The following is a 27,688-nucleotide window of genomic DNA, read 5'->3' on the forward strand; positions in this document are numbered from 1 at the left end:
TAGTAAAACGTCCCACTTTATCGCTAATCATAAAGACGAGATTTGTCTGTATATTTATATGAATAAACTGACACAGCTGCTTAAGACGATACGGTAGGGGTCAATTCTCCATACAAACGCTCTCGACTATTTCCTCCCTGGTTTTTGAAGATAGAGCAATGATTTTTTCAACACAGATTGTTATTATTTTTATCTGTGTCGGACCGTTTTGATTTTTTTGATATTATGCTTTTTAAAGATTCTAGAGCCAATCAAAAATTTCTAAAAACGGCCTTTTTCATTGTGGCGCAAAAAAAGGTGTGATACTCAAGATTGGTAACAATTAACCAAAAAAGCTAAACGGTCCGACATAGATTATTTCATTGTTATTCAGATTCTCAAATTTCGTTCCGATTGATTAAGTTTTGAAGGAGGAAAGAGTCGAGAGCGGAACCTCGATTTTAAAGATTTTTTTGAAATATCTTTTGACTGAGTTGTTCTTAATGGACAATTTTTTTTCGATAAATCTAGTTAATAACACTTGTATATTTAATTAAAATTCCTAAGTTGAAAGGGGGGCTCCTTTCCATTTTAGCATTTTCGCTACCGTATCCTCTTAATAGCAATCGACAAAGCGGGAGGTTTTACTAAACACGCTCATAAATAAAATAATAAAACATATTACTAAAAACTGATTTTCGATTAGTTTTGCGTTTCTATTATACTACGTCGGTGGCAAACAGGCACACGGTCCGCCTGATGGAAAGCGGTCACCGTCACGTATAGACGCCTGCAACTCAAGGAGTGTCAAGTGCGCGTTGCCAACCCATTAGAAAAATCGCTTCTAAAAAAGTGGGGTTTAACGGCGTTAGGCGAAACAATATTAGGACATTTAAATTAGGCCAAATGATCATTATGCCAAAAAATATTAGGCGATCTAAAAATCGAAGAAAAAACTTTAGGAATCTAGATATACATCCAATTAAAGTACCTCCGCCTTACAGAAGACCACAACCAAATAGGACTAGATCCTACTCATAGCGTTGTGTTCCTGCCGGTGAGTAAGGCTGCCAGAGCTCAACGAGTGTGCGGTGTGCTGGTGACGGAAGGACCTACGGAACTAATTTGTTCCGTCTATTGTCCTTTGAGTCGTTGGCAACCCAAACCGTCCTTAGAACTTGAACACTCCTGTTTGCTGTGTACTTAACACAGCAAAAGGGAGTATACAAGGGATGTATATCTAGATTCCTAAAGTTTTTTCTTCGATTTTTAGATCGCCTAATATTTTTTGGCATAATGATCATTTGGCCTAATTTAAATGTCCTAATATTGTTTCGCCTAACGCCGTTAAACCCCACTTTTTTAGAAGCGATTCGGATTTGTGTGAGGTCACAGTTCTAACCTAACCTAAACCTACCTTTCTAACAGCGAATCGGTTCTGGGTAATGTCATTTTTGGGGCAAAATTTAAATTATGCCAAATGATCGTTAGGCCAAAAGAGCGTTAGGCATTTCATAATTCGGCCAAATGAGTTAGGCCAAGTGATTTTCGAACAAACGTCATTAGGAATGTAGAGGTAGTCCCCTTTAATTCCTCAGTTGTGCTCAGCTCTAGATTCGAGCGAGATGATCTGCTGTGCTGTGCTCTACCACACAAAGCGGAATATCATTCGGTATGTCCTACCTCCTACGAATTCTACATAATATATTACGGAAATTTATGATAGTCAAAATCTAGAAGATATCTTTGCTTTTCTGCGAATAGATAACATCCTAGTCGTACCCGTTATACTTGCGTAATTTTCGTCTAATAGGGCCATTTTTTTCAAAGTTGTCCACCCCATTTTTTTTTAAATTTGGAAATGCTTATGTGATTTCTACACAGAATCGCGAGCTCTTTCAATTCTAATAGGAGAAAAAAAGTGTCCCAAGGGTTTTTTTCCATTCCGTTACCATTTTTTCATACATTTTGTTTGTAGGTAACGGAATGGAAGGTCTAAAAAATGTATGGAAATCTTGGGACATTTTTTTTCTCCTAATAGGATCGAAAGACCTCGCGATTCTGAGTATGAATCGCGTAACAAATACCCATGTTACAAAAAAAGTGGGGTGGATAACTTTGAAAAAAAAAAATGGCCCAATTGTCCATTTTCTTTTTTTTCATTTGACTATGTAAAACCATATTTACGTAGGTTACGCATATATTTTATTTATTAAACTGTCTGTTACCACTGTGTTATTTGATATACATCGTGTTTTAGTTTCCATGCTGTTTTTTAAATAAACAAAAATGGATTTCGTTTCCCACGCTTGTTATGATTCAATTTCATAACTTGCCTCTGGGTTATTCATAAACATCTGTACTGCATGTTTATTGAAAATCTTCTTCTTCTTTCCCTGTTCCCTTTATTTGGGGTCGGGCCTCCTCACTCTCCTGCGCCAAGCTACTCTATTTTGGGTTGTCTCTTTTGACATCTGTGATCGTTTGAGGTCTTTTTCTACGTTTGACCACCAGGTCGCCGGGCGACGGCCAGGGCCTCTCTTTAGTTCCGGAATTTTTAAAGCGACCTTGACGACATGATCATCACTACGTCTGCTCACGTGGCCGTACCACCTAAGACGGTTTTCGGTGAGTTTTTCGGTGATTGGTGCGACTTTAAAGCTCCCCGTATGTACTCGTTCCGAACTTTATCCATTCGAGTCACACCCCCCGCCCATCTCAACATTTTCATCTCAGTCACATGGCACTTCTGCTCGTGTGACTTTCTGACTGCCCAGCACTCGGAGCCGTACATTAGTGCTGGACGGACTGCCGTCTTATATACTTTACCCTTAGTTTTTAAGGGCATGCGTGGATCACAAAGTACTCCCGTCAACGATCTCCATTTTTGCCAAGCAACGTTCACTCTGTGATTGACATCTAAGTCTATATTGGCGTCTGTTGACAATACGGAGCCCAAGTATTTAAATTTTTGCACTTCCGTTATAGGCGTCGACCCGATGTATATAGGTTCAGATGTTATTTGCCCGCTAAATGGGCACTTTAAATACTCGGTTTTACTTCGGCTGACTTTAAGACCATATGTTTCCAATGAAAGCGTCCACGTGTTCAGCATTTCCTGTAGGTGTTGTGCTGAATCGGCTACCAGCACTATATCGTCGGCGTACAATATAGCCCAGGGTAAAGGAGACTGAATATCCTTTGTCAAATAGTCCATCACCAGATTGAATAACAACGGGCTTAGTGCGGAACCCTGGTGCACCCCTACTTTAACTTCGAACGATTGGCTTAACCCAGCCAGGCTTTTGACCTTCGTGGTAACATTGTGATACATGTCTTGCACTAGATGGACGTAGTGTTCGGGTATATTCTGAGCTCTAAGGGCCTGCCAAACTAGTTTGCGAGGCACACGGTCAAAAGCCTTTTCCAAGTCTATAAATGCTAGGTGTAGGTCTTTCTTGTTTAGTCTATACTTTTCCATCAGGATTCTAACGCCCTGTATTGCATCAGTGGTTGATCTGGATGCTCTAAATCCAAACTGATTTTCTGATATATTAGATAGAGCAGAGAGTCTTGTATTTAGAATGCGTTCCCAAACTTTCAGTGTATGTGATGTTAATTTTATTCCCCTATAGTTTTCACATTGTGCCACATCCCCTTTATTTTTGTAGAAGGGAACTAAATAGCTCTGGCGCCACGACTCGGGTATGTGTTTCGTCACTAGGACAATATTGAACAACTTAGTGAGCCAGGTGATAGCCGAGCTCCCCAGTCTCTTCCATAGGTCTACTGGCACTTCATCTGGGCCAATGGCTTTGTGGTTTTTCATTTTTGACACCGAGTTTTGTTTCATCGAAGCTAACTTCGGATATTGGTCCTACCACTGGGTCTAAGGGGGTGATTTCTTCATTTGGGAACTCCTCATTTAGGAGTTGTTGGTAGTAATCAAACCATCTGTTAGCGACGTGCTCAAACGGTTTATTTTAATTTGTTTTTAGGGTTGTTATTAAGTAATATTACTTTATGGTTGAAATTTGGAGGTAGATATACGTGTGACGCAGCGACAAGGTTGTAACGGTTTCTTTTCCGACCGCTCGTCAGTCGGCTTGTCTATCCGCGCGCGACACACGTACATACTGCTCTCATTTAAATATCACGTGGTGTCTGTAACTTTACGGAATAAAACTTTCTTTTCGTGTCCAGTACTGTGTGCTTTCATTGTGGAACACCCTCACCATCAACAGTGGTCACTTCGACCGGATTTATGTTCCATACTCCGCCTACGAAGATGGTTAATACTCGCAGTACAACGCGCAAGGAACGCGAAAGAAAGGCAGAAGAGGATAGACAACGTCAGCTGCAAGTACTTTCGCAGCCAACTGAAGGAAATACAAACCAGAACAATGACGAAATGAAGATTAACGTCCCCGCGTTCAAACTGTCGGGTAGCAGCGTAAAATCAGAGCGCCGTCCGGCGCCACGAACGGCCGCTTCGCTAACGGGGCCGAAGTCCAAGTCGTCATCGTCGTCTGTCCTGGCTCGAAGAAAACAGCTGGAACTAGAAGCCGCTCAAGAAAAAGCGCGTATCCAAATGGCCCTCATCGACAAGAAGCTCGAGGCTGATTTAGCTAACCTAAGAGATGAGGAACAAGAAAACTACAGTCCACATGATGATCTGCACACTGACAAACAGAGTGAAGTGGAGAAGTGGCTAGAACAGAGCCAACGCGAGCTGGAATCCGCCGCGCAGCAAGTCCCCGATCATGGTACACAGCCGGACCTGCCGTGCCCGCCGCCGGTCGTTGACCCCGGCACCTCTAATGGAGCGATCCATATGCTCGCAAGTGCACTACAAAATCTAACCGCAAGTACAGCTAAACAAAGTACAGACAAAAACCTGCTAAGCCGATTATGTACTCCCAGAGACCTGCCTAGCTACTCTGGCGACCCTTTGGACTGGCTACAATTTAAGCAGGCCTATCAAGAGTCTACAGAAGTGTGCGGATTCAGCCCGAGAAGCAGTTTCAGCTTTAATGGTTACTGCCACGTCGCCTGACATTGTGATGAAAACCTTGGAACTGGTATGTGGAAATCCAGAGAGCATCTTAACTCGCATCATGCAAGGATTACGGAAACTACCATCTATGTCAAACGAGTACAGTAAAGACATCGTATCTTTCTCAGTCAAAGTTCAGAACTTCATCGCAGCCGTACATGCAGTCGGCCGCAAAGAATACCTACACGACGTAAACATGGCAAATATAATTTTATCTAAATTACCTACGGTCATTATATCGAAATGGTCTGACTACAGTTTCCCTATAATAGAAGAAGGCAAGAAACCACGCTTGGAGATACTCGGAGACTTCTTAAACATCGAAGCAATCAAAATAACTACTACAGCGAACATTCACGTCACTGACCAACGGAATAGTTATCAAAATCACTCTAGAAACAAAAGTGATAATAATAACACAAACCGCCAGCAAACGGTATTACTACAATCGGCGGCGCCCAGTGACAAGTGTTTATTTTGCCGCGGTGCTAATCACGAGTTAACTAAATGCAAGATGTTTAAAAAGGCGTTAAGGAAGGACCGGTGGCGTCACGTGAAACGCCACGGAATTTGCTACAAGTGCCTGGTGTCCCGCCACGACCGCGAGACGTGCCCCGCGCCCGCGTGCGACAAGGACGGGTGCGGCGAGGCGCATCATCAACTATTACATTATGTGCAAAGTCGCGATAACGATAAAGATGCAACTGTGGAATCTTCACGTACACCGGAAACAGCTGAGTCGGGCCCTACCACGGAAACGGTATCCTTTATAAACTTAAATACTCAAAAAGTGTTCCTAAAAGTAGTGCCGATAAAAATACGCGGACCTAACGGTGTGTTTACGACAGGTGCATTTTTAGATGACGGAAGTAGTATCAGTCTTATCAGTAAATCGTTCGCCGAGCGCGCCGGCCTGCGCGGGCGCACCGAGACTATGCGAGTGAACGGTGCATGGAAAGATAGCCAGTTAGAGTGTACTGCTACAGTTATATCTATTGATGTATCTAGTTATAATGGTAACGATGTATTTAATATAGATTTCCGTGCTGTAGATAATTTAGACATTCCTAAGCAGGACTTTAGGTCCATTGATTGTAATAAATTTGCCCACTTACAAAAATTAAAGGACGAATGGTCCCCTAATGTAATTTCTAGTGTACCTGAGGTTTTAATTGGGCAGGATAATTATAATTTAATTAAGCCGTTAGAAATATGTGAAGGTAAACCCTTTGAGCCGTTCGCTACACGTACTGTCTTAGGTTGGTCCATACATGGGAAGGTGCGCGGGCCGCACGGCCGAGCGACCCGCCCCGCCCACAATCTGCTGCTGGTGGCGGCGAGCGGCGGCGGCGCGCCCAGCGCGAGCGCAGCCGACGGCGCGCTCCAAGACCTTCATGAGGAGGTAAGACGTTATTTTTCCATCGACTCCTTAGGTGTGTGTAACAAACCTCGTCAGAACAGCGATGATATTCGCGCTTTAGCTCAGCTAGACCGCACGGCGACCTTCGCTGCCGGCAGGTGGCAAGTGGGCCTGCCGTGGCGCGACGAGAATAGCGTGATGCCTGACAGTTATCCTAACGCTCTAAACAGGTTAAAGGGAGTTGAAAAGAAAATGGCGGCGAACAGTGAGTATGCCCAAAAGTACACGGATCGAGTAAATCATTTGTTCCAAAATGATTTTGCACGAGAGGTCATTGACCCACAGTCCACGTCCCCTCACACATGGTATTTGCCACACCATGCTGTGAATAATTTAAACAAAAAAAAACTACGTCTTGTTTTTGACTGCGCAGCAAAAAGTAAAGGTATGTCCTTGAATGATTACCTACTGCAAGGCCCCGACCTACTCGCGTCCCTATTCGGCATCATGGTACGATTCAGAGAGAATAGGTACGCTGTGGCCGGGGATTTGCGTGACATGTTCCTAAGGGTCAAAATACGACCCGAGGACCAGGACGCACTCAGGTTTTTATGGAGGACGGACTCTAAACAGCCAGTCAAAACATATGCTATGACGTCACTAGTGTTCGGCGCTAATTCGTCCCCTTTTATCGCCCAGTACGTCAAAAATAGGAATGCACAGCGTTTCGCGTCCACAATGCCTGCTGCAGTTGCCGCCGTCTGCGAGCAACACTACATGGACGATTACTTGGACAGTTTGCCAGACGAAGCCGCGGCCATACAAATGGTAAAAGATGTTACTTTTATTCACAAACAGGGCGGGTTCGACATGTGTAACTGGACGAGTAACAGTAAGGCAGTATTGGACAGCGTGCCAAAAGAAGCCTTAGGCAGTGCAGCCTTAAGGTTCAAATTAGATCGGCAGCCTGAAGGTGAGAGAACGCTTGGTCTTATCTGGTTCCCCGCTACAGACGAGTTTGGGTTCGATCTGTCGCTCAAACGTATACCTAGCGATATTATTAGCGGTAAACAAGTACCTACCAAAAGGATCATGCTTCGCGTAATTATGTCGATCTTCGATGTGTTTGGTTTCTTATCACCATTCACAATTCAAGGTAAGATAATGTTACAGTCTTTATGGCAGTTATCCATTAATTGGGACGAAAATATTCCAAATAATATTTTCGTCAAATGGACCGAGTGGATTAAACTTTTAAAAGAAATGCATCATGTACGTATACCTAGATGTTATTTGAGTCCTGTAGGCACGAGCGGTTTAGGTATAGGTGTAGGTATAGGTAACCTATCAGCTGGGTCGCCGGTCAGTGCTACGACGCGCGTAGCAGATGACCCCTCTCCCGCGCGCCCCGCAGTCGCCGCGCAGCCGGCGCCTACTACGCCGCCACCTACCTGTCAGGGCTACGCGGCCAGTGCTACGCCGAGTATGCGCGCACCGACTACGAATATGGATTATGGTAATAATTTACAAATGCATATTTTTTGCGATGCGTCCACTAAAGCTATGTGTGCTGTTGCTTACTGGCGCTGGATTTATAATAATGAAATATACGTGGCCTTCATAGCAAGTAAGTGCAGAGTCGTACCAGTGAAACCTTTGTTGACTATACCTCGCGCAGAGCTACAGTCAGCTCTTTTAGCAGCGAGACTTGCGGACAGTCTACAAAAGGATCACAGATTAGCGGTGCAGTGCCGTTATTTCTGGAGCGACTCAACCACATTTCTTTACTGGGTTAAGAATGACGCGCGCAATTATAAAACTTTCGTAGCGAACCGGTTGGGGGCTATTGATGAGCTCACGCATAGCAATGAATGGCGGTACGTACCTACCAAAATGAACGTTGCGGATATCGCAACCCGCGATACTTACGATGACACTCTTTTCCAAAGCGAGTGGTTAAAGGGACCTTCGTTCTTGAGGAGTGACGAGTCATCTTGGCCGCATAACATCGTCAGCCCCGTAGCTGATGAACCTGAAAGATCAGAAATAATAAATGTAATTAGCGACTTACCTGCTACATACTTACCGGTATTTAATCCGGAGCGTTTCTCTTCGTGGTTGCGGCTGGTGAAGAGCACATATCATGTGTTAGTATTCGTGCACAATAGTCGTAAGCAAACTTATGAAGACTCTGAGCTTATGCGTCGGGCCGAGCTGCTTCTGCTGCGACAGGTCCAGGAAGAATGCTTCGGCGCGGAGCTGGCTGCAATCAGAAAAGGTATGAGTCTCGATAAGAATAGCCGAATACTTACCTGGTCACCTTACCTGGATGATTGTGGGGTCCTTCGCTGCGGCGGCCGTATTAATGCCGCACAGGGTGTCACTGCCGAGACCAAGTGTCCGATTATACTGGACGGGCGGCACCATGTGACGCGATTGCTCGTGAAGCATTATCACGTGAGGGCTGCACATGATTATCAGGAGACAGTAGTGAATAATCTTAGGGAAAAATATGCAATCACGAGGATAAGACCAACGGTTAAACATGTAGCAGCGAGATGCATGTATTGTAAAATTCGCAAGGCGCAACCGCATGTACCTGTAATGGGTGAGTTACCTCCAGGTCGAATGGCGCATCACCAGAGGCCATTCACGCATTGCGGCCTTGACCTGTTTGGCCCGATGGAGGTGGTGGTCGGCCGAGGACGCCAAAAGAGGTACGGTGTCATATTTACCTGCCTTACTGTAAGGGCGATCCATTTGGAGATCGTGCATTCTCTCACGACCGACTCCCTTATTATGGCGTTACGACGCATGGCGTCGCGTCGAGGATGGCCAGACTGTTTCTACTCGGATAATGGTACTAACCTACGGGGAGCCGATTCCGAGCTGAAACGATCTGTCCAGGAACTCGATAACAAAGCAGTCAATGACTTTGCATTGACTAATGGTTCAAGTTGGAAGTTTATTCCTCCCGCGAGTCCACATTGGGCTGGAGCGTGGGAACGCCTCATACGCAGTGTTAAGAGGAGCCTTAGCGTTGTCCTGAAGGAGCGGGCGCCGAAGGACGAGGTCCTCAGCACCTTCATGGCTGAGGTCGAGAATATCGTCAACAGCCGCCCGCTAACCCACGTCTCCGTGGAACCGGGCAGCGATGGTGCTCTGACACCCAACCACTTCCTTCTCCACTCTTCTCCTAATACCCCCGCTTTAGGTGCCTTCGACGACTCCGATTTGTTTCTTCGGAAGCAGTGGCGAAAGAGCCAACGACTGGCCGACATGTATTGGCAGAGGTGGGTAAAAGAATACTTGCCGGAGCTACTCCCTAGAAGGAAGTGGAACAGCGAGCAAACTCCACTCAAGGTAGGAGACCTAGTTCTAGTAGTTGACCCAGGAGCACCACGCAATGTGTGGCCGAAGGCAGTCGTCCAGCAGGTGTTCCCAGGTAGGGATGGTCGGATCAGACTGGTTGAAGTAAAAACCAAATCCGGTGTCTTCAAACGGCCTGCGGCGCGCGTCGCTAGAATCCCTTTGGTTAATGAGTGCTGAGCCAGCACTAGGGTGGGGCGTGTTAGCGACGTGCTCAAACGGTTTATTTTAATTTGTTTTTAGGGTTGTTATTAAGTAATATTACTTTATGGTTGAAATTTGGAGGTAGATATACGTGTGACGCAGCGACAAGGTTGTAACGGTTTCTTTTCCGACCGCTCGTCAGTCGGCTTGTCTATCCGCGCGCGACACACGTACATACTGCTCTCATTTAAATATCACGTGGTGTCTGTAACTTTACGGAATAAAACTTTCTTTTCGTGTCCAGTACTGTGTGCTTTCATTGTGGAACACCCTCACCATCAACACCATCTTTCATTAATTTGTTCATTGTTAGTTAGCAAATTCAGATTTTTATCTTTGATGTATTTATTTGTTTTTATGTCCAAGGTGTTTCTATTCTTATATCTCGCTAATTTAAATATATCCTGTTCAGTTTTCGCATTTTCTAAATTATCGTAAAATGTTTGGTTTGATTTACTTCTTTCCTGTGCTACGCTAATTCTTGCTCTTTTCTTTGCCTCTCTGTATGTTTCTTTATCTGTGTCTAGTTGAGAACACTGCCATATCTTAAAGTGAGCTTTCTTGCTTGCCAATGCCTCTTTGACAGTATCATTCCACCATGTTGGGTCCTTCCCACTGCTGACTGCACCTTTGGAGGGACCGAGAATGTTGATTGCTTTCGGGCGGCAGAAATGTATTTCAATTTACATTTTCAATAAACTGCATGTTTATTGAAAATGTAAATTGAAATTGAAATATTAACCAGATGCAAATAACAGGTAAATCACGTAAACAAAATGTTTAAAAGTCTGGCATTTAAAGGTATTTTTCTGGCATTTAAATTTGCTAGTTAGTAACCTTCAAATTGTTAATTACACTTAAAATTGTCTGTGACAGATCTGGAACACGGCTTTTGAGGGGTTAGTGAAAAAAATATCGTTAACATTTATTAAAATCATGGAATCAGTTATAAACTGACTAGAATCGCTTGAGAACGTTCTTCAATTTGTTACATTCAGGCATGTAGGCATCAAGAGGTCAATCATTGACGCATATAGTTTTATGTACATTTTATCTATATTTATGTACCGTACCGCTTCAAATTTGGATTATTAAAAACATTAAGAGATATATCGTCACTACTTTAAAAAAAACTTGTATCTTCGTCTGTCAATGAAAAGAAAATTGTAGTAAGTGTGTATGGAATGCATATAGACTTACTGCGTTTTAACTTTGAGGAGCAGCGTGAGATACGAGATTTTTTAAAGTAGTGACGATATGTATTATGTGGTATACGATACGATGAATGAGAGTATTGAACCAATATCCCACAGTCAACTTTTACAAAAATACAAATACAAAAATACAAATAATTTATAATAAAAACATAATTGTACAGTGATTGTTCTTAAAGGCTAAGAATTGTTATACATATATGTATATAAGAGATGTTTTATATCAGAGATGTTTTATACAAATGCCTGAGCTAGGATAGTTCCTGTGTTTCAGGCAGAGGAAGGACTAAATTAGTGATTTATTTTTAATTATTTACTAAAATAAAACTTATAAGAAAATAAACACAAGACTTATTTTCGTAGGTTCCGAACTATTACATTACATATATATTCATTGTATATTCAATAGGTAATTATTTTACGACCATAAGTAACTTTTCTGTATCATCGTACGTCATATTTTGCAGGCCTCGTCGTAGAGCACTTTTACAACAAACATAGCTAAGTGGATATAAGTCTAATTTTGCATTTAACCTGTTGTATAGAAATGGCCCCAGAAAGACGAAAAATCTAGATGAGAAAACGTGTTTTCTATGTACGGTTTGAATACAAACGATATCCTTCCGCCTTTTGTTATTATAATCTGTGTTGAAGGATATTCGGCCATGCTGCTTTAATGTTGCGCTTAAAATAAACAATTGACGAACAGTTAGTACTTGACATGATTGATAAAGAAGATCTGTAGGGTATAAAAAAGGTCGGGAAGTAGCTACTTTTAGCACCGCTCGCTGGGCTCTTTCTAAGTTTAATAGAGTGGTTTTAGCTGTGCCACCCCAAGATGAAATGCAATATGTTAGTATCGATTGACACAGGGCAAAGTAAACTTGCTTGATTAAGTTGTGTTCACTGATAGAACGAAGTTTCTTGAATACATAAATTAATTTCCTAACTCTATTACACAGTACTTCAATATGATTTTTAAAAGAGAGGGTTTCATCAATCATCACTCCTAGATACTTAATTTTATCTGTACAGGCTATAGACGGGCATAAACAATGGTTGTTTGTCGTATCCTCAGTGATTCCTCACAAGTATGTGCGTAGAGTTTTAGATTATCGGGAATCGGGTAGGATTTCCGCATGGCAAAACTTATAAAATTCGTTTTGTCAGAGTTCAATGTTACTAGGTGAAGTTTTAGCCAGTTAGTTACAATATTAAATCCGTGCTGGGCATGCTCGTGTACCTCATTTGTTGACTTTGCGGAAAAAAGTAGGGCAGTATCATCTGCGTATGAAATAATTTTGCCACAGTCTAAGTTTAGATTGCATACTTAAGTCATTAATATAAACCAAAAATAGGGTAGAGGCCAAAACGCTTCCTTGTGGTAAACCAAAAACTGTGTTTTTTAAGTCGGAGCTGATAATGTTATCTATTTTTACACATTGGGTTCTTTCGTCTAAGTAGCTCGCGATTAATTTGTTTTGTGTGCCCCTTATACCAAGTAATTCAAGCTTGTGCAGTAAGATTGCAGTAGAAACGGTGTCAAATGCTTTTGCAAGGTCCAAGAAGATACCGATTGTCTTATTACCCTTATCTAGTTCCTGAACTAAGTAGTCCGTTAGTTCGTGTACAGCATCTGCGGTTGATAAATTGGCTCTAAAGCCAAATTGCGACTTTGCTAATAGAGCCTGCTTCTCTAGGTATTGAACAAGTCTATTATTAATAATTTTTTCCAGAATTTTAGATGTGGCCGGTAAAATGGAGATGGGTCTGTAATTGAAATTTGCTACCAGATTTATGAACCGGAATTATAATGGACTTTTTTAGACATTTAGGAAATATTCCTTCAGAGATGCACATTTGGAAAATGAACGCTAATGGGGGGACTAGGATGTGTCTGAAACATTTTAGTATTTTATTCGATATGCCATCCCAACCAACTGCGCTATCGTTTTTCAGGCTCATGATAATCCTTTCAACTTCAGCCTCATCCGTGTTTAACAACACGAAAGAGTTAGAGGATTTATTTGTACTCGAGTGGGAGTGTGTGGTGGACGGAAACGGGCCTTGGACTTTTTCTGCTAGATCTTTCCCTATATTTACGAAGAACTCATTTGCGTAATTAGCAGCCGAAAACTCTGACGAGCCTGTTTGCAACAAGCATGCCGATGACTCACGTTGTTTTGCTGTATATGTTACGTTTTTAATATATTTCCATACTAGTTTACTGTTTTTTCCTGCAGTTTCCAGCTGTGTTTTGTCGTAATTGGCTTTTACCTTTTTTAGTAGGTTGTTACAAAAATTACGATATCTTTTATACGATATTTGTAATATAAGGTTTTCCGGGTGCGCTTTGGCTTTCAAATGTAATTTATCCCTGTGTCTCACGACACCCACAAGAGAAAAAGGGGTAGGTAGTAAAATTCTTAACCCGTCACCACACGGTGATACATTTGACGTATATAAATATAAATATATAAGAATCAAGTCCGTAGTCTGTTAAAAAGCGATACAAGTACACAAAGGTCTCGACCGCGACCGCAACCAGCCTATCCGGATTTTAACCGGAATTTTATGCCGAAAAAAACCGGTACGTAATTATTGTTTGCGGAGAGAAATAATTCCATCTGAAAACGCGAAACTTGATAGCACAGTTTTTTGTTCTTTCGTTAGTATTTTATTACCATGTCACAGTGTAATAAAGAGTACTATCGAACAGTATGGCCACTCCCGCTCCCCGCTGAAACTGTCCTCCACCCGCACTCGGTTACCTCACAGTTACCGCCTGTGAAAAACATCGTTTATCTGTCATATCTTACTCTTACAAGCATGGTACGCGTTCGCCTTCACGAGCTTAGACTGTGTGCGTAGGATCGCACCTCTTTCATATATTTGATCGCCATTGTCCAAGGTGTGACCATCTGCTGAGCCGTTATTTACATTATTATTAAGTTAAACCACGATCACACATAATGGCAAGTGATGATGTATTGTATTGTGGTCTACTTGTACCTACTTAGTTATAATTATGTTAAATAATCTTATTTCGGTTTAATTGTGCAGTTCATTCATATAAATAAATAAATAATAAATAAATAATAAATATTGGGGACACCTTACACAGATCAACTTAGCCCCAAACTAAGCAAAGCTTGTACTATGGGTGCTAAGCGACGATATACATACTTAAATAGATAAATACATACTTATATACATAGAAAACATCCATGACTCAGGAACAAATATCAGTGCTCATCACACAAATAAATGCCCTTACCGGGGTTCGAACCCAGGACCGCGGCTTAGCAGGCAGGGTCACTACCGACTGAGCCAGACCGGTCGTCTATAATTATATATAATTACTAATTAGTATATAAATATAATTACCAATTGCTATGATACGGTATACCTATTATCGCAAAGGCTATGATTATTATCATTTTTATTAATAAATGTTTGCACGGTTGTTACCAGCGATCGGATACCGGTATTTTTTCGGAACGGTTCCTTACGTCGACCCTAAACCGTTATTTTTGCGTTCCTATCGTATAAGCATGCAATAGACCGTCCCTATCTTACTTACAAATAGTGCGATAGGGACGGGCTGATACAAACATACATACAAATAATCACGCCCGCATCCCATAAAGGGGTAGGCAGAGCACATGAAACCACTAAAGCTTCAGGGCAACTCTTGGCAAATAAGGGGTTAAAAGAAAACGAAACTGTGGCATTGCAGTGACAGGTTGCCAGCCTCTCGCTTACACCACAATTTAACCCATATCCCATATCCCACGGGCTGATGTTTTATCATTTATCGCGCGACCAGGCTTACCTGCCTGATATAGATTCTGATGCAGTTTCATTTAAAGATAGATTTAACAGAAAGGTTTTATGTAGCTTGGTATAAATAAACCAAGATTACCAAGCTTAGGCGAGACGCTTGTTTCAAACAGGCCAAAGATAGTCACAACATAAGCGAAACGTTGCAACGTGCTAGTTGGTAGTTTCCTCCTAACTTGGCAATATATCACTTTACATTTAGAGCGGGCAACTATTAATACTTGTGCCTTGAACGACCTTATGTGCCTTTACCATGAGTTTGGACACAAAAATTTGCTAAATATCAAACTTACATTTTGTTCTAAAATAAGAACATACCTTGACCTTAAGCCTTCTTAAAAGCAAAAAAAAAGTGATAACATTTTGAAAGTAAAAATTTGAAATTGGTATTTTTCTCCGACTTGCATCAAACTGCGGACGCTGTTTTTTTTCAGTAAATACTTCGTTTGTAGTGATGATTATGCAAAAAGAAATTAGTAAAAAATCTCAACAGTTTTTTTAAAATATTTTTTTAAGGAAGAAAAAATTCAAAAATTCTTTAGGTACTCGAAAACTACAAAAAAATCGGCTAATAATACATGAGGTATATTCTGATAGCCAACAATGTGAACACTAAAAAAAAATTCTTGACGTCATGATTTGGGCCACCCTGTATATCGCTTCTCCCTCATACTGATATTGGTAAAAGCAAGATATTGTGTGTTTTAGGTTAACGCAATCGCTTTCACATATTTAAATAGTAGTTATATCTATTAAAAGGAAGTTATACTGATAAAATTATGGCTAAGCTGGCTACGTAGCCGAATGGCACAAACGCTCACGAAACGCTCACGAAACGAAACACTCGTAGATATCTATCTCTATCGCTCTTGCGTACTGGCGCGACAGAGCCACACTACCTTTCGCGGCGTTTCGTTTTCGTTTCGCGTCGGAGAAATGCCATTCGGCTAGGGCACCTGGACGGAACATTTTGTTTCAAAGGATAAGGAACTTGCCCGACGCATAAAAAAATTATAGAAAACGTAACAACGATACAAGAAAAACCGGCTAAGAGCGTGTCGGGCTACGCTCAGTGTAGGGTTCCGTAGTTTTCCGTATTTTTCTCAAAAACTACTAAACCTATCAAGTTCAAAACAATTTTTAAATATATGGTTCAAAAGTTAGAGGGGGGGGGGGGACGCACTTTTTTTTCTTTAGCAGCGATTATTTCCGAAAATATTAATATTATCAAAAAACGATCCTAGTAAACCCTTATTCATTTTTAAATACCTATCAAACATTTAAATACCTATCACACGTTGGGGTTGGAATGAAAAAAGAAATATCAGCCCCCACTTTACATGTAGGGGGGGTACTCTAATAAAACATTAAATAATGCTAAATATCAATTTTTTTCAATTTTTTATTTTTGCACTTTGTTGGCGTGATTGATATACATATTGGTACCAAATTTCAGCTTTCTAGTGCTAACTGTTACTGAGATTATCCGCAGACGGACGGACGGACGGACAGACAGACAGACATGGCGAAACTATAAGGGTTCCTAGTTGACTACGGAACCCTAAAAAAGGAATAACTCTTCATATATAAAATACATTTTTATAAAAAAAATGGCATAAAAACCCAGAAACTTCCTGCCCCGCACAGCTAAACTGTGGAATGAAATGTCGCCTGCGGTATTTCCGGACCGCTACGACCTTCAAACCTTCAAGAAAAGCTTCTGTTTCAGGTGTCCAGGTATAATGATCGCTTACCATCAGGCGTCCTGTTTGCTCGTTTGCCTCCTCTTTCATAAAAAAAACTATTTGAAAATTGCGACATGCGTAAATTACTCTCCTCTAAATCACTAACATTCTCAATGCTTTACCTATTTAAATGTCTGTCCATTTCAGCTTAGCAGAATCATTATTAATTCAATACACTTCGAAACGCTCGCAGTTTAAGTGATAGGCAATTTGGAGACTAATTTAAACTGTCAAATATGTTTTGTATAAGACTGGTTCATTAATAATGCAGATTGTTTGAATAAATGGACCTCTGATGTACCGTCAACCGGGGTGACTTTAGGAAAATTTGGGGGTTACTTTGATGGTATTTGAGCGGCTTTAAAATCAACATTATTCATTATTTACTGAATCTGTTCATGTAACTAGTTAAATCAATAAATATTCTTGTAAATCTACCATAGAAAATCGCGAATTTACAGTATGACTTTAAAACTAGATTTTCGCCCCTGCATTTTAAAGCCACCCCGGTTGACGGTATTCATTAATCTGTCTTTTCTGTTAAGTTATATGTGTTTCCCTATTAAAATGTACCTCGTTGTCACTTAACCCCTCGTGCGTGGGAATTTTAATCTAAGGTACAGCGGGGCAAATCTCGACTGGGGGGCAATTGTAACTGATCCATTTTTTTTCATTATTACACTATGATGTTCAGTTATACATGTATCCACTGAACACGCCTACTATAATTATATATAACCGACGGACACTCTATTTTATAATGCAAACATTATAAAACATGAAAAAATGGACCGCTGTACCTAACTATTTTAAATGTCATTTTAAATATAAAGAATACACGAAAGGAGGCTCTAACATATATTTTAGAATAAAGATTTTTTGAACTTCTAAATAAATAATATATTTTGTACATATCCTAAGCCGTTGACCTAAGCCGCTTTTATATACGATATACGATTACGAGTTTTACAATAAGAGTTTTGAATAATTCACGGTTATTTCCATTAGACTTAATAAATGTTGACCGGATATAGACCATGATTACCTCTTTGTTTTTTGTCGAGCTCCAATATTTCAAAGCAGTTGCATGCATCATAATCACGGAAAACTGAAGAAGGCGGGTGGATGCGTGAAAGTTGCGTAGACAACTGCGCGATCTACCCTCCTTCGCGCGCGTCGGCTTCGATCACTTTCAGCGTTACCGTCGTCGCATTCACACTCCGCAGAAATTGAACAAACGTAGTGACATTGTGAGTGTAGTATGTTTGGACAGATCATCGAAACAATCGGGAGCTCGACAAAATCAAAAAGGTAATCACGGTCTATATCCCGGTCAATATAAGTCTAACGTTAGGAAGATGCCACAAGATATAAGTACTTATGTTCCGAAAAATATTTATTAATTTAAAAAAAATTTGAGTAATCCTGCTTCCAAATCCACTTACCTCTGCTGACGAAATTGAGTGACTTGACTTTTCTTGGCGTTATACCTGTAGAAAAAGAAACGTTTATATTATAAGAGAAGTACTACTAATAACCTAGAATATTTTTAAATAATAAATGGGCTTACTTTGGCCACATACTAGCCGAAGGCAAAGACGTGGCCTACGATGGAGTGAGCTCGCCCAGAAGATTTGAAGGTTGCCGGGTTATATGGGCATTTGGGACGTAACGCAAAAAAAAAGTGACAAAATCCAATCTATAACTTACTTAATATTATAAATGGGAAAGTGTGTATCTGTTTGTTTGTCCATCTTTCACGGCAAGACGGAGTGACGAATTAACGTATTTTTTTTAAGTGGAGATAGTTGAAGGGATGGAGAGTGACATATTACTTAGGCTCTTTGTAACCCTCTACAAAGGGACTTCCGGTTCGAGCGCCATCTTAGCGGTCTCGTGTCGTAAAAAATTTCTTTTTCTTTTGCTCATTAATGTTGTTTAAAGTGTAATATCGATAGCTTATTATGCAGTAAATTAATGTTGTAGTGAGAAGCTGATGAAAGTGATGAAGAATTAATCCCGAAACGCGTTTAGCCACTTTTTTGTCGTCAACGGCCGGTAGTCCACGTGCTCTTGTAAAATCTAACTATCAATTTACAAGTGCTTAATCACCGTACACTGTCGTACTTACCGTACCAACATCACTAATTAATATTAGCTCATATCACCTTGACACTGGCGAAATAGTCCCAATAATGACCTGAAGCCATTTAATTAAAAAAATAATAATTAACCCTCCACTTCCCTAAAAAGAAGGGTAGAAGTTTTGTATGGAGCATTCCGGAATTTTCGAATTCAACGCGAGCGAAGCCCCGGGAAAATGCTATTTCATAATTTATTAATTAATATAGCAATATTTATTACATTTGACTTTCATTACTTAATGTAATAATAAAATAAATAACGGAGGCATTCTGAAATAGTATTTTATACAATCGTGATATAGTACAAAGCTTTTCAATAGGGTGGTCCACATTTGTATGGAAGAAAAATAAATATGACTAATCCTTTCTCCACATGGTTCCCTTTGTTCTATTATGAATTAGTAGTTTATGTACCAAATTTTAACCCATTTGCTCATTATTTACAGGTCGCTCAAGATACATTTAAAATTGGATATCTCCTATAATAAAATAAAAACCGAAATAATAAAAACATTGCAAACTGCCCGGTTCATGTTTTATTTAGCTCTAATGAAATAGGGAAAAATATAATTAAACCATTAAAATACCTCCATGTAAGATTTTTTCTTTAGTCAAGTTCATTTCATACATTTCAGTATGGCATTATTGCTTTATTTTGAGCGACCTCTAAATAAAGTCTGATTGTTCTCAAAATTGGTTGACATGATTTTAATAAGTTTTCGTGTAGAAATAACCATGTGGAGCTCAAACAATACAAAAAAATTTTTTTTGGACCACCCTACTTTTCAATCGAGTACCATGTTTAGGCCACGAAGCTTGCTGAGTGTGAGTGGCCTAATAGTACGGTACGAGAGTGACCTTCGGGCCTTAGCCGAATGGCATTTCTGCGACGCGAAACGCCACCGAAACGCCGCAGAAATGTAGTCTGGCTCTGTCGCGGCAATACGCAAGAGCGATAGAGATAGATAGCTACGAAAGAGATATTATCGTGAGCGTTTCATGAGCGTTTGTGCATTCGGCTACGCGCACTGTTTAGACAATGATTAGTATTGATTATCACGCTGGTTGTTATAAATGTTATGACAGGGAAGGCGCGATGGCGCGATGGCGCGATGGCGCCCTGTCCTTGTCGCACCGTGGTGTTTAGAGCAGCATAGCTTCCGCTTACCTGTAGGCCTAGCACATGATTTCCGCGAGAGTATGTCACCGCGAGATAGACTACCCGTCCTTATGTCATTAATACAGTTAGAAGAAGACGTGTCATCTATCTCGCGGCGACTTAATCTCGCGGCAATCATGTGCTAGGCCTACTGGTATATTTCAATTCTTCGTATAATTTGTTTTTTTTAATTTTTATATAATATGTACTCGTAAAGTAGAAATTTAATGAAAGCAAATAGCAAACCTCCTTTGAAAGCCGTCTAAAAAGGAAAATTATACCACAATTTTCCGCTTTCGCGTTATTTTCACTCTCGCTTCTATTTCTCGGAACCGAGAAAATACGTTATGTATGAAGAAAATACGTTTCCCAGTGCTTAGTTTGTAATAAGGTGCAACGGGGCAAATCTCGACTCCCAGTCGCGATTTGCCCCGCTGCCTTTGCCCTACACCCCAACAGAGGGTACACATACATATAATCACGTCTGTATCCCATAAAGGGTTAAGCAGGGCACGTGAACTATTAAGTTTCAGTGCCACTCTTGGCAAAAAAGGGTTAGAAGAAATCCAAATTGTGACATTGCAGTGACAGGTTGCCAGCATCTCACCTACGCCACAATTTGACCCATTCTGACGCCACTGATCCATTTTTTAGGGTTCCGTAGTCAACTAGGAACCCTTATAGTTTCGCCATGTCTGTCTGTCCGTCCGTCCGTCCGTCCGTCCGCGGATAATCTCAGTAACCATAAACACTAGAAAGCTGAAATTTGGTACCAATATGTATATCAATCACGCCAACAAAGTGCAAAAATAAAAAATGGAAAAAAATGTTTTATTAGAGTACCACCCCTACATGTAAAGTGGGGCTGATTTTTTTTTTCATTCCAAGCCCAACGTGTGATAAGATAAGATAAGATAAGATATCATTTATTGTATAATTATAGGTTTACATAATGGGTGATATTTTAGTAGGTATTTAGGTGGTATCACTATAATTTTCCTGTCAGGCGTACAATATTTGTTTACTTAAATCTAGATTAACTATTTACAATTCTATTTACAATGTATATATATTATATACAATGTATATATATTGTTCGATAGGTATTTAAAAATGAATAAGGGTTTACTAAGATCGTTTTTTGATAATATTAATATTTTCGGAAATAATCGCTCCTAAAGGAAAAAAAGTGCGTCCCCCCCTCTAACTTTTGAACCATATGTTTAAAAAATATGAAAAAAATCACAAAAGTAGAACTTTATAAAGACTTTCTAGGAAAATTGTTTTGAACTTGATAGGTTCAGTAGTTTTTGAGAAAAATGCGAAAAACTACGGAACCCTACACTGAGCGTGGCCCGACACGCTCTTGGCCGGTTTTTGTTGTTGAGTTCTACATGTATCCACTGAACACGCCTACCATATGTTTTCTGACATAGTGCGCCATTTTTTGATAGTGAATGTGATGTGAAGTGAACGTCATTTTTGTCATGTCCCCACCGCCTGACCGCGTTCATTTTACTTGCTTTCTACATCCGATGTCGGATCAGATATTTAAAGTTAAACCGGTCTTCCGCCTACCGACAAAATTTTTATTATATTCTCTAGCCCTCTTATTCATAAACGTACTCTAAAGTTATCAAGCCGATAAAGTTCATTTGTCCTTTTCTATCACACCAATACGTCGGAAAGGGACAAACGAACTTTATCGGCTTGATAATTTTAGAGAACGTATATAAATAAGGGGGTAGGTGTATGACTGGTGCTCCCCTACCTTAATATTGTAGGCTTTTACCTAATGTTTTAAATGTTGCGCCTTGCGCCTAAATTTGCCAAAATAAACCGCATATATATATTGATCGCGCCATAATGCATCGTCTCTGCGATGGTGATCTGTGATCTGGAAACTCATTTCAACATTACTCAGTAATTTATAGTTTCTCACTAAAATAATGTTTAATGAGCGACAAACTATTTAATTCGTGATTAAATATAAAATACGTACCTTCATGTCCTACATTATGTTACAAATGTTAACAGACAGATACGTCTAACTTGTAACACCCCGTCGTTTTTGCGTCGTTTTTGATTTAAGAATATTTACAATTCATACTTCATTATCCTTAGAGCCTGTGTGGTGACGGATTAAGAATTTCACCACCCCCTTTCTTCCCGTGGGTGTCGTAGAAGGCGGCTATGGGATATGGGTTAAATTGTGGCGTAGGCGAGAGGCTGGCAACCTGTCACTGCAATGTCACAGTTTCGTTTTCTTTCAACCCCTTATTTGCCAAGAGTGGCACTGAAGCTTTAGTAGTTTCATGTGTTCTGCCTACCCCTTTATGGGATACAGGCGTGATTGTATGTATGTATTATACTTCATTATTATCACTAAGAAAAGAACATTTTAAAAAAATCTGGATTGATAGAACAGAAGAAACTTTTAAAATCACCTAATTAAACTTAATCCATTAAAATGTCAAATAAAACATCAACCAAAAGAATACCTTTTTGTACCTGTCACAAAAAAAAAATTAAAAATCCCAAACGAAATCACTCAAAAGCTTTTCAAAAGAAGAAAAAGTAATTATTAAAACGATCAAACAGGAAAACAGGAAATTACACAGGTATTAAAAGTTTTGAAACGAAATAACGGGAGTCTCATTAGTGTGTGTACGAGTATATGAGTAAATACTTGGAGGTACTTGAGCGTAGATAGTATAAATACTCGAGTGTGAAATGTTGGAGTTATGCGTGTAGTTGCGCAAACTACAAGCAGTGTTACCAAGCTAAATTAGCAGCGATTTTAACATTACGGGTGAAAATGTTATTTTAAATGGCAATGTTATTTTAAATTTTGAAAAAAAAAAAACCCCGACATAGTGGACCGATTTTCATGAAACATGGCTAAGGACACTCCCGATTACTTCAGCTTTCAAACAAAAAAAAATACTTAATCAAAATCGGTTGTTCCGTTCGGGAGCTATGATGCCACAGACAGACACACACACACACACACAGACAGACAGACAGACAGACACGTCAAACTTATAACACCTCGTCGTTTTTCCGTCAGGGGTTAAAAAAGCGTTATTGGGGAAAAGCCGCGATGCGCGCGAGTTTGGACTTGTGGAGGGCGCTTCTCAAATTCGTATATCATCCAAGTCGCATCAGCCCCTGTCGCCAGAATGTACATGGCCCCTTAAATTAGTCTTGTCACCAGCTCCCGCATACACAATACAATATAATACAATCCTTTATTCTGTCGTGGCATCACCAAATAGGCCCTACGGAAGATCAGCGCTGGCTACATGGCTAGCATCATGCTGAGTTGGGTCCATTTCGTGATGAACACTTTTATGTCATTTTGTTCTTTGCTGTTTTATGCTTGATGTCTGTACAAGTCCGTACATGTTATGTGATCGTCATGAATAAATTTGTCTTTTATGTTTTATGTTTATTGATAAAATAAAATTTAACACGTCAGGTACATTGGCATGCTTACTGCTAGATTAAAAATTGCATTAATTATTAACAGGCAAGGTTGAGCGAGCGAATTTTATATCCAAGTCGAAACGGCCCCCAGATATTTTGTGTGCTCAATTTCGTCAGCATAACTTCAAGACGAAACTTGAGCGTGTAGCGAACTCGAGTCTCCTTAAAATATGACGCAATAAACTTTATTGCACTAGAAAATAAACTTGGACTTTGCATGGAATTTCAGTTTGTCTACTGGAGTCTGGAGATCATAACTGGTGGTGTTAAGAGTTTAATATTATATTTTAATATTATATTTTCGTTCATATGTGTGTTACTTTAATATTCCACGTCATTAACCCGTAGACGAGTACGTTAAATTACACGACCCCCCCCCCTACACCGCTCCCCCTACATCTATCTTGATACGAGTTATAGTTTCCAAGCTATGGTGCATTAAAGTTTTCTAAAACTAAAAAAATATATGCGATTAGTAGAATTAAAACATTCGATATATACAAGAGCAACTATTTTCTTTTTATACGTCAATGACAAACAAAGCATACGGTCCGCCTGATGGAAAGCGGTCACCGTAACCTATGGACGTCTGCAACTTAACGTCATAAACCCGTGGTAGGCTTAGTAGTATTTATAACTTGTTTCTCTTATAAAAGGGGGTAGAAAGCTAGTAATAGGCAACTTAACTGTATTTAAAATAAAATATTTTATAGCATGCCCGAAATAAGGCATCAGATAATTATAAGAAAAACAGGGACAGAATTTATTTTTAACTCCACTTTATGTTTTATAAATCAGATAGAAATATATAAAGTACCTAAATCAGTTCACCGTGACGTCACTCAATTCGATTTCATATTAATTCCTTAGCAAGTCGTTCAAAATCGTTTTGACAGTTCTTAAAAAGAAGCTGATTTGACTAGGAGGCAAGTAGCCTATTATATAAATATATATCGTTGTCTGAGGACCTACACACAAGCCTCCTTGAGCTTACCGTGGGACTCAGCCAATCTGTGCAACGCCGTGTCTTGCGTGGGCGACGGTCGCGCGACCGTCACCGTCGCGTCTCATCGCATCGTCTACTTCCATATTGATAAGGTTTGATTTCGTATGCGTCGCATCGCCGTCGCGCGACCATTGCGCGACCGTGGCCCACGCAAGCCACGGCGTAAGAAGTCCTGGCCCCGTAGCCGAATGGCATTTCTCCGACGCCAAACGAAAGCGATACGCCGCTGGCTCTGTCGCGCTACGTATTGCGCGATAGAGATAGATATCTACTAGCGCTTCGTTTCGTGAGCGTTTCGTGAGCGATTGTGCCATTCGGCTAGCCACCCTGGTGCCGTTGAATGGCATTTCTGCGACGCGAAACGAAAACGATAAGGCGCGAAACGTAGTCCGGCTCTGTCGCGCCAATACGGACGTGCGATAGAGATAGATATCTACGAGCGTTTCGTTTCGTGAGCGTTTGTGCCATTGAGCTACGTATAGTATGAATTTTCTGAGATGAATTTTTGGGTTTTGCCGTAATCTGTTAAACAAAAGCCTTTGTTTCTATTATTCACAGCGGCTAGCTCCCGTTTCCACAGCACATGCTAAAGTCTCAGTGTAGTTAAAAAGCAACTATCATGATAACAATAAGGTTCAAATTTATGAAACAGTTTACAGTAACTTTTTTTGAAGATGACAAAACGTGTTATCTCCGAAAGGGTTTTTTATGGATTTGAATCTTATTGTTATCATGATAGTTGCTTTTTAACTACACTGAGACTTTAGCACGTGGTGTGGAAACGGGAGCTAGCCGCTGAAATAATAGAAACAAAGGCTTTTGTTTAACAGATTACGGCACAACCCAAAAATTCATCTCAGAAAATTCATACTATACCCTTATTGATTTTATATATTTATTTCTAAGATCCAATACATTCTACGATGCTTCTCTTTCCACATAGACCCTATGGATGGAAGATTGGCTACTTGCATACGCGCCCAGAGTAGGGGGTGAAATGTCTCAAACATGGAAGCGAAAAACTGATGTAATTTGAAAGAATAATTTATTCCATCTTGGAAAAGTGGGGGATAAAACACAGGAGTTTGGCGGAAAATGTTTGTTTACTTTAGTGATAGGTACCAAGAAATGTGAGTGTGTTTAGTAAAACGTCCTACTTTGTCGGTTACCATTAAGGCGAGATTTACTTGTATTTTTATATGAATAAACTGACAAAGCGGCTTTATAGCAATCGACAAAGTGGGACGTTTTCCGTGCACACTCACAAATATATATATAGGATTTACATACTTCATACTAAGATCGTACCTCGATTTTTTAGCCCCACCTATTAAATACAGTAGAACCCGCTTAAAACAATTCTGGGGACCCAGCCTAAAATTATTATGCGGGAAATCGTTTAAACGAGAAAAAAATGTGAATTTTCAAAACTTTTAATATGGTTAGAGCAGGTTCCAAAGATGGGACAATTCGACTGAATGTTTTTTTGTAAAGGTACGAACTATCGCACTAACCGCTGTTACAAATTAATCTTTATTGACGCGTATATCATGATTAACCCGAAAATAAAGAAATATGTCATTTGTTCTTATAAAAAAAAATAAAAAAGTCACGCAAAAATATTCGGGAAAATATGATTTTATCATGGCATTTGTTCTTACTTTCGGGAAAATATGATTTTGGCCACTTCCAGGCTGCGAACAGCGCCATCTAGTTTTAAGCCTGAAAGGCCCATACATTTCATGGGTACGCTTTATTGTATGGGTTTTGTCAGTCCAGTATTATTATCATTCTTGGTGATTTTAACTATAAAACTCCCGTGACACTCAAACATAAAAAAAGGCGGGGTCGCTACTCTTGAAAAAGATCCTCGAAAATGGATCGAAACATGTCGAACGCTATATCGACTTAACACGTGACGTGAGTAACCCCCTTAAAATATATATTTTTTTAATATTCTTGGTGATACTTTAAAGATGCTGTCAAGATTGGTGACATTGCATGACAATTGAACACACGCCCTCTCTGTCGGTAAAAAAATGAAGTGTCCAGGGTACGTAGCCGAATGGCACAAACGCTCACGAAACGCTGACGAAATGATACGCTCGTAGATATCTATCTCTATCGCTCTTGCCTATTGGCACGGCAGAGCCAGACTACCTTTCGCGGCGTTTCGTTTTCGTTTCGCGTCGCAGAAATAGCAGAAATGCCATTCGGCTACGGCATCAGACCCCTCCGCCCTTATTAAATATTACCTAGTGCGTTTTCATATTATCCGATCCGATATCGGATGTAGGACCGATATCTCATACATTGAAGACGCCATCTTTGATTTTGCCTCTGAAATTCTTCCGACATCCGATATCGGATCGGATAATGTGAAAACGCACACAGGTAATGTGCGATGTGTGCAACTTGTCCTACGGTCTCCATTATAATTTTTGTAGCTGCATAATTTTCCCCATAGTCTGAAAACGCTACTTTCACTGATATATTTTTAATTTGTTAAATTCAGTTGCTCGTTTAATTCGATACATCAAGCGCGACTTCAAGTATGGACTCGCGCGCGACAAGGCAAGTTATGCTAGGGGGTATACAGTATTTTGTTAAATTAGAAAAAGAATCTCAAAAAACCCATGATATAGATTTTTAGTTTAAGGGTGATGTTCATTTTTTCCACACAATCAATACCACTTTCAGTTTAGTCAATCTGTAGGCCTAATCGAATACTCGATTCAAGTATTAGGTTTCCTGCAGGCCTAGCACATGATGGCCGCGGGAGTATGTCGCCGCGAGATAGACTACCTGTCCTTATGTCATTAATACAATTAGACAAAGACGACACATCTATCTCGCGGCGATATACTCCCGCGGCCATCATGTGCTAGGCCTACTGGATTCCACTAAAGTCTGAATTTCGCGCACTCGTGAGGTTGGCAGCATTGACAGTTCGATTGGCTTTGTTAACTGACCTGTCATGTGGAGCATTGAGATACCAAGAGCGGCGTAATTGCGATCATCTCTCAATCAGCGATAGCACAACTCGACATCCCTTTGCGTACACAACCACAGATAACTAGATAATGTAATGAGGATTTGGGCAACGCTAACGGCTCAGCC

At 40.3% G+C, this 27,688-nt stretch overlaps 1 protein-coding gene across 1 annotated transcript in view; it reads right to left on the reverse strand.

The window, feature by feature from the left end:
* LOC125241502 (dipeptidase 1-like) overlaps nucleotides 1-27,688 on the reverse strand; it is a 449,138-nt gene that overhangs the window by 253,157 nt on the left and 168,293 nt on the right. Inside the window, 1 exon segment of the mRNA XM_048150023.1 lies at nucleotides 18,216-18,260. Coding sequence (XP_048005980.1) covers nucleotides 18,216-18,260 — 45 coding nt within the window.

This window comes from Leguminivora glycinivorella, chromosome Z (genome assembly GCF_023078275.1).
Source record: "Leguminivora glycinivorella isolate SPB_JAAS2020 chromosome Z, LegGlyc_1.1, whole genome shotgun sequence".
Taxonomy (NCBI): domain Eukaryota; kingdom Metazoa; phylum Arthropoda; class Insecta; order Lepidoptera; family Tortricidae; genus Leguminivora; species Leguminivora glycinivorella.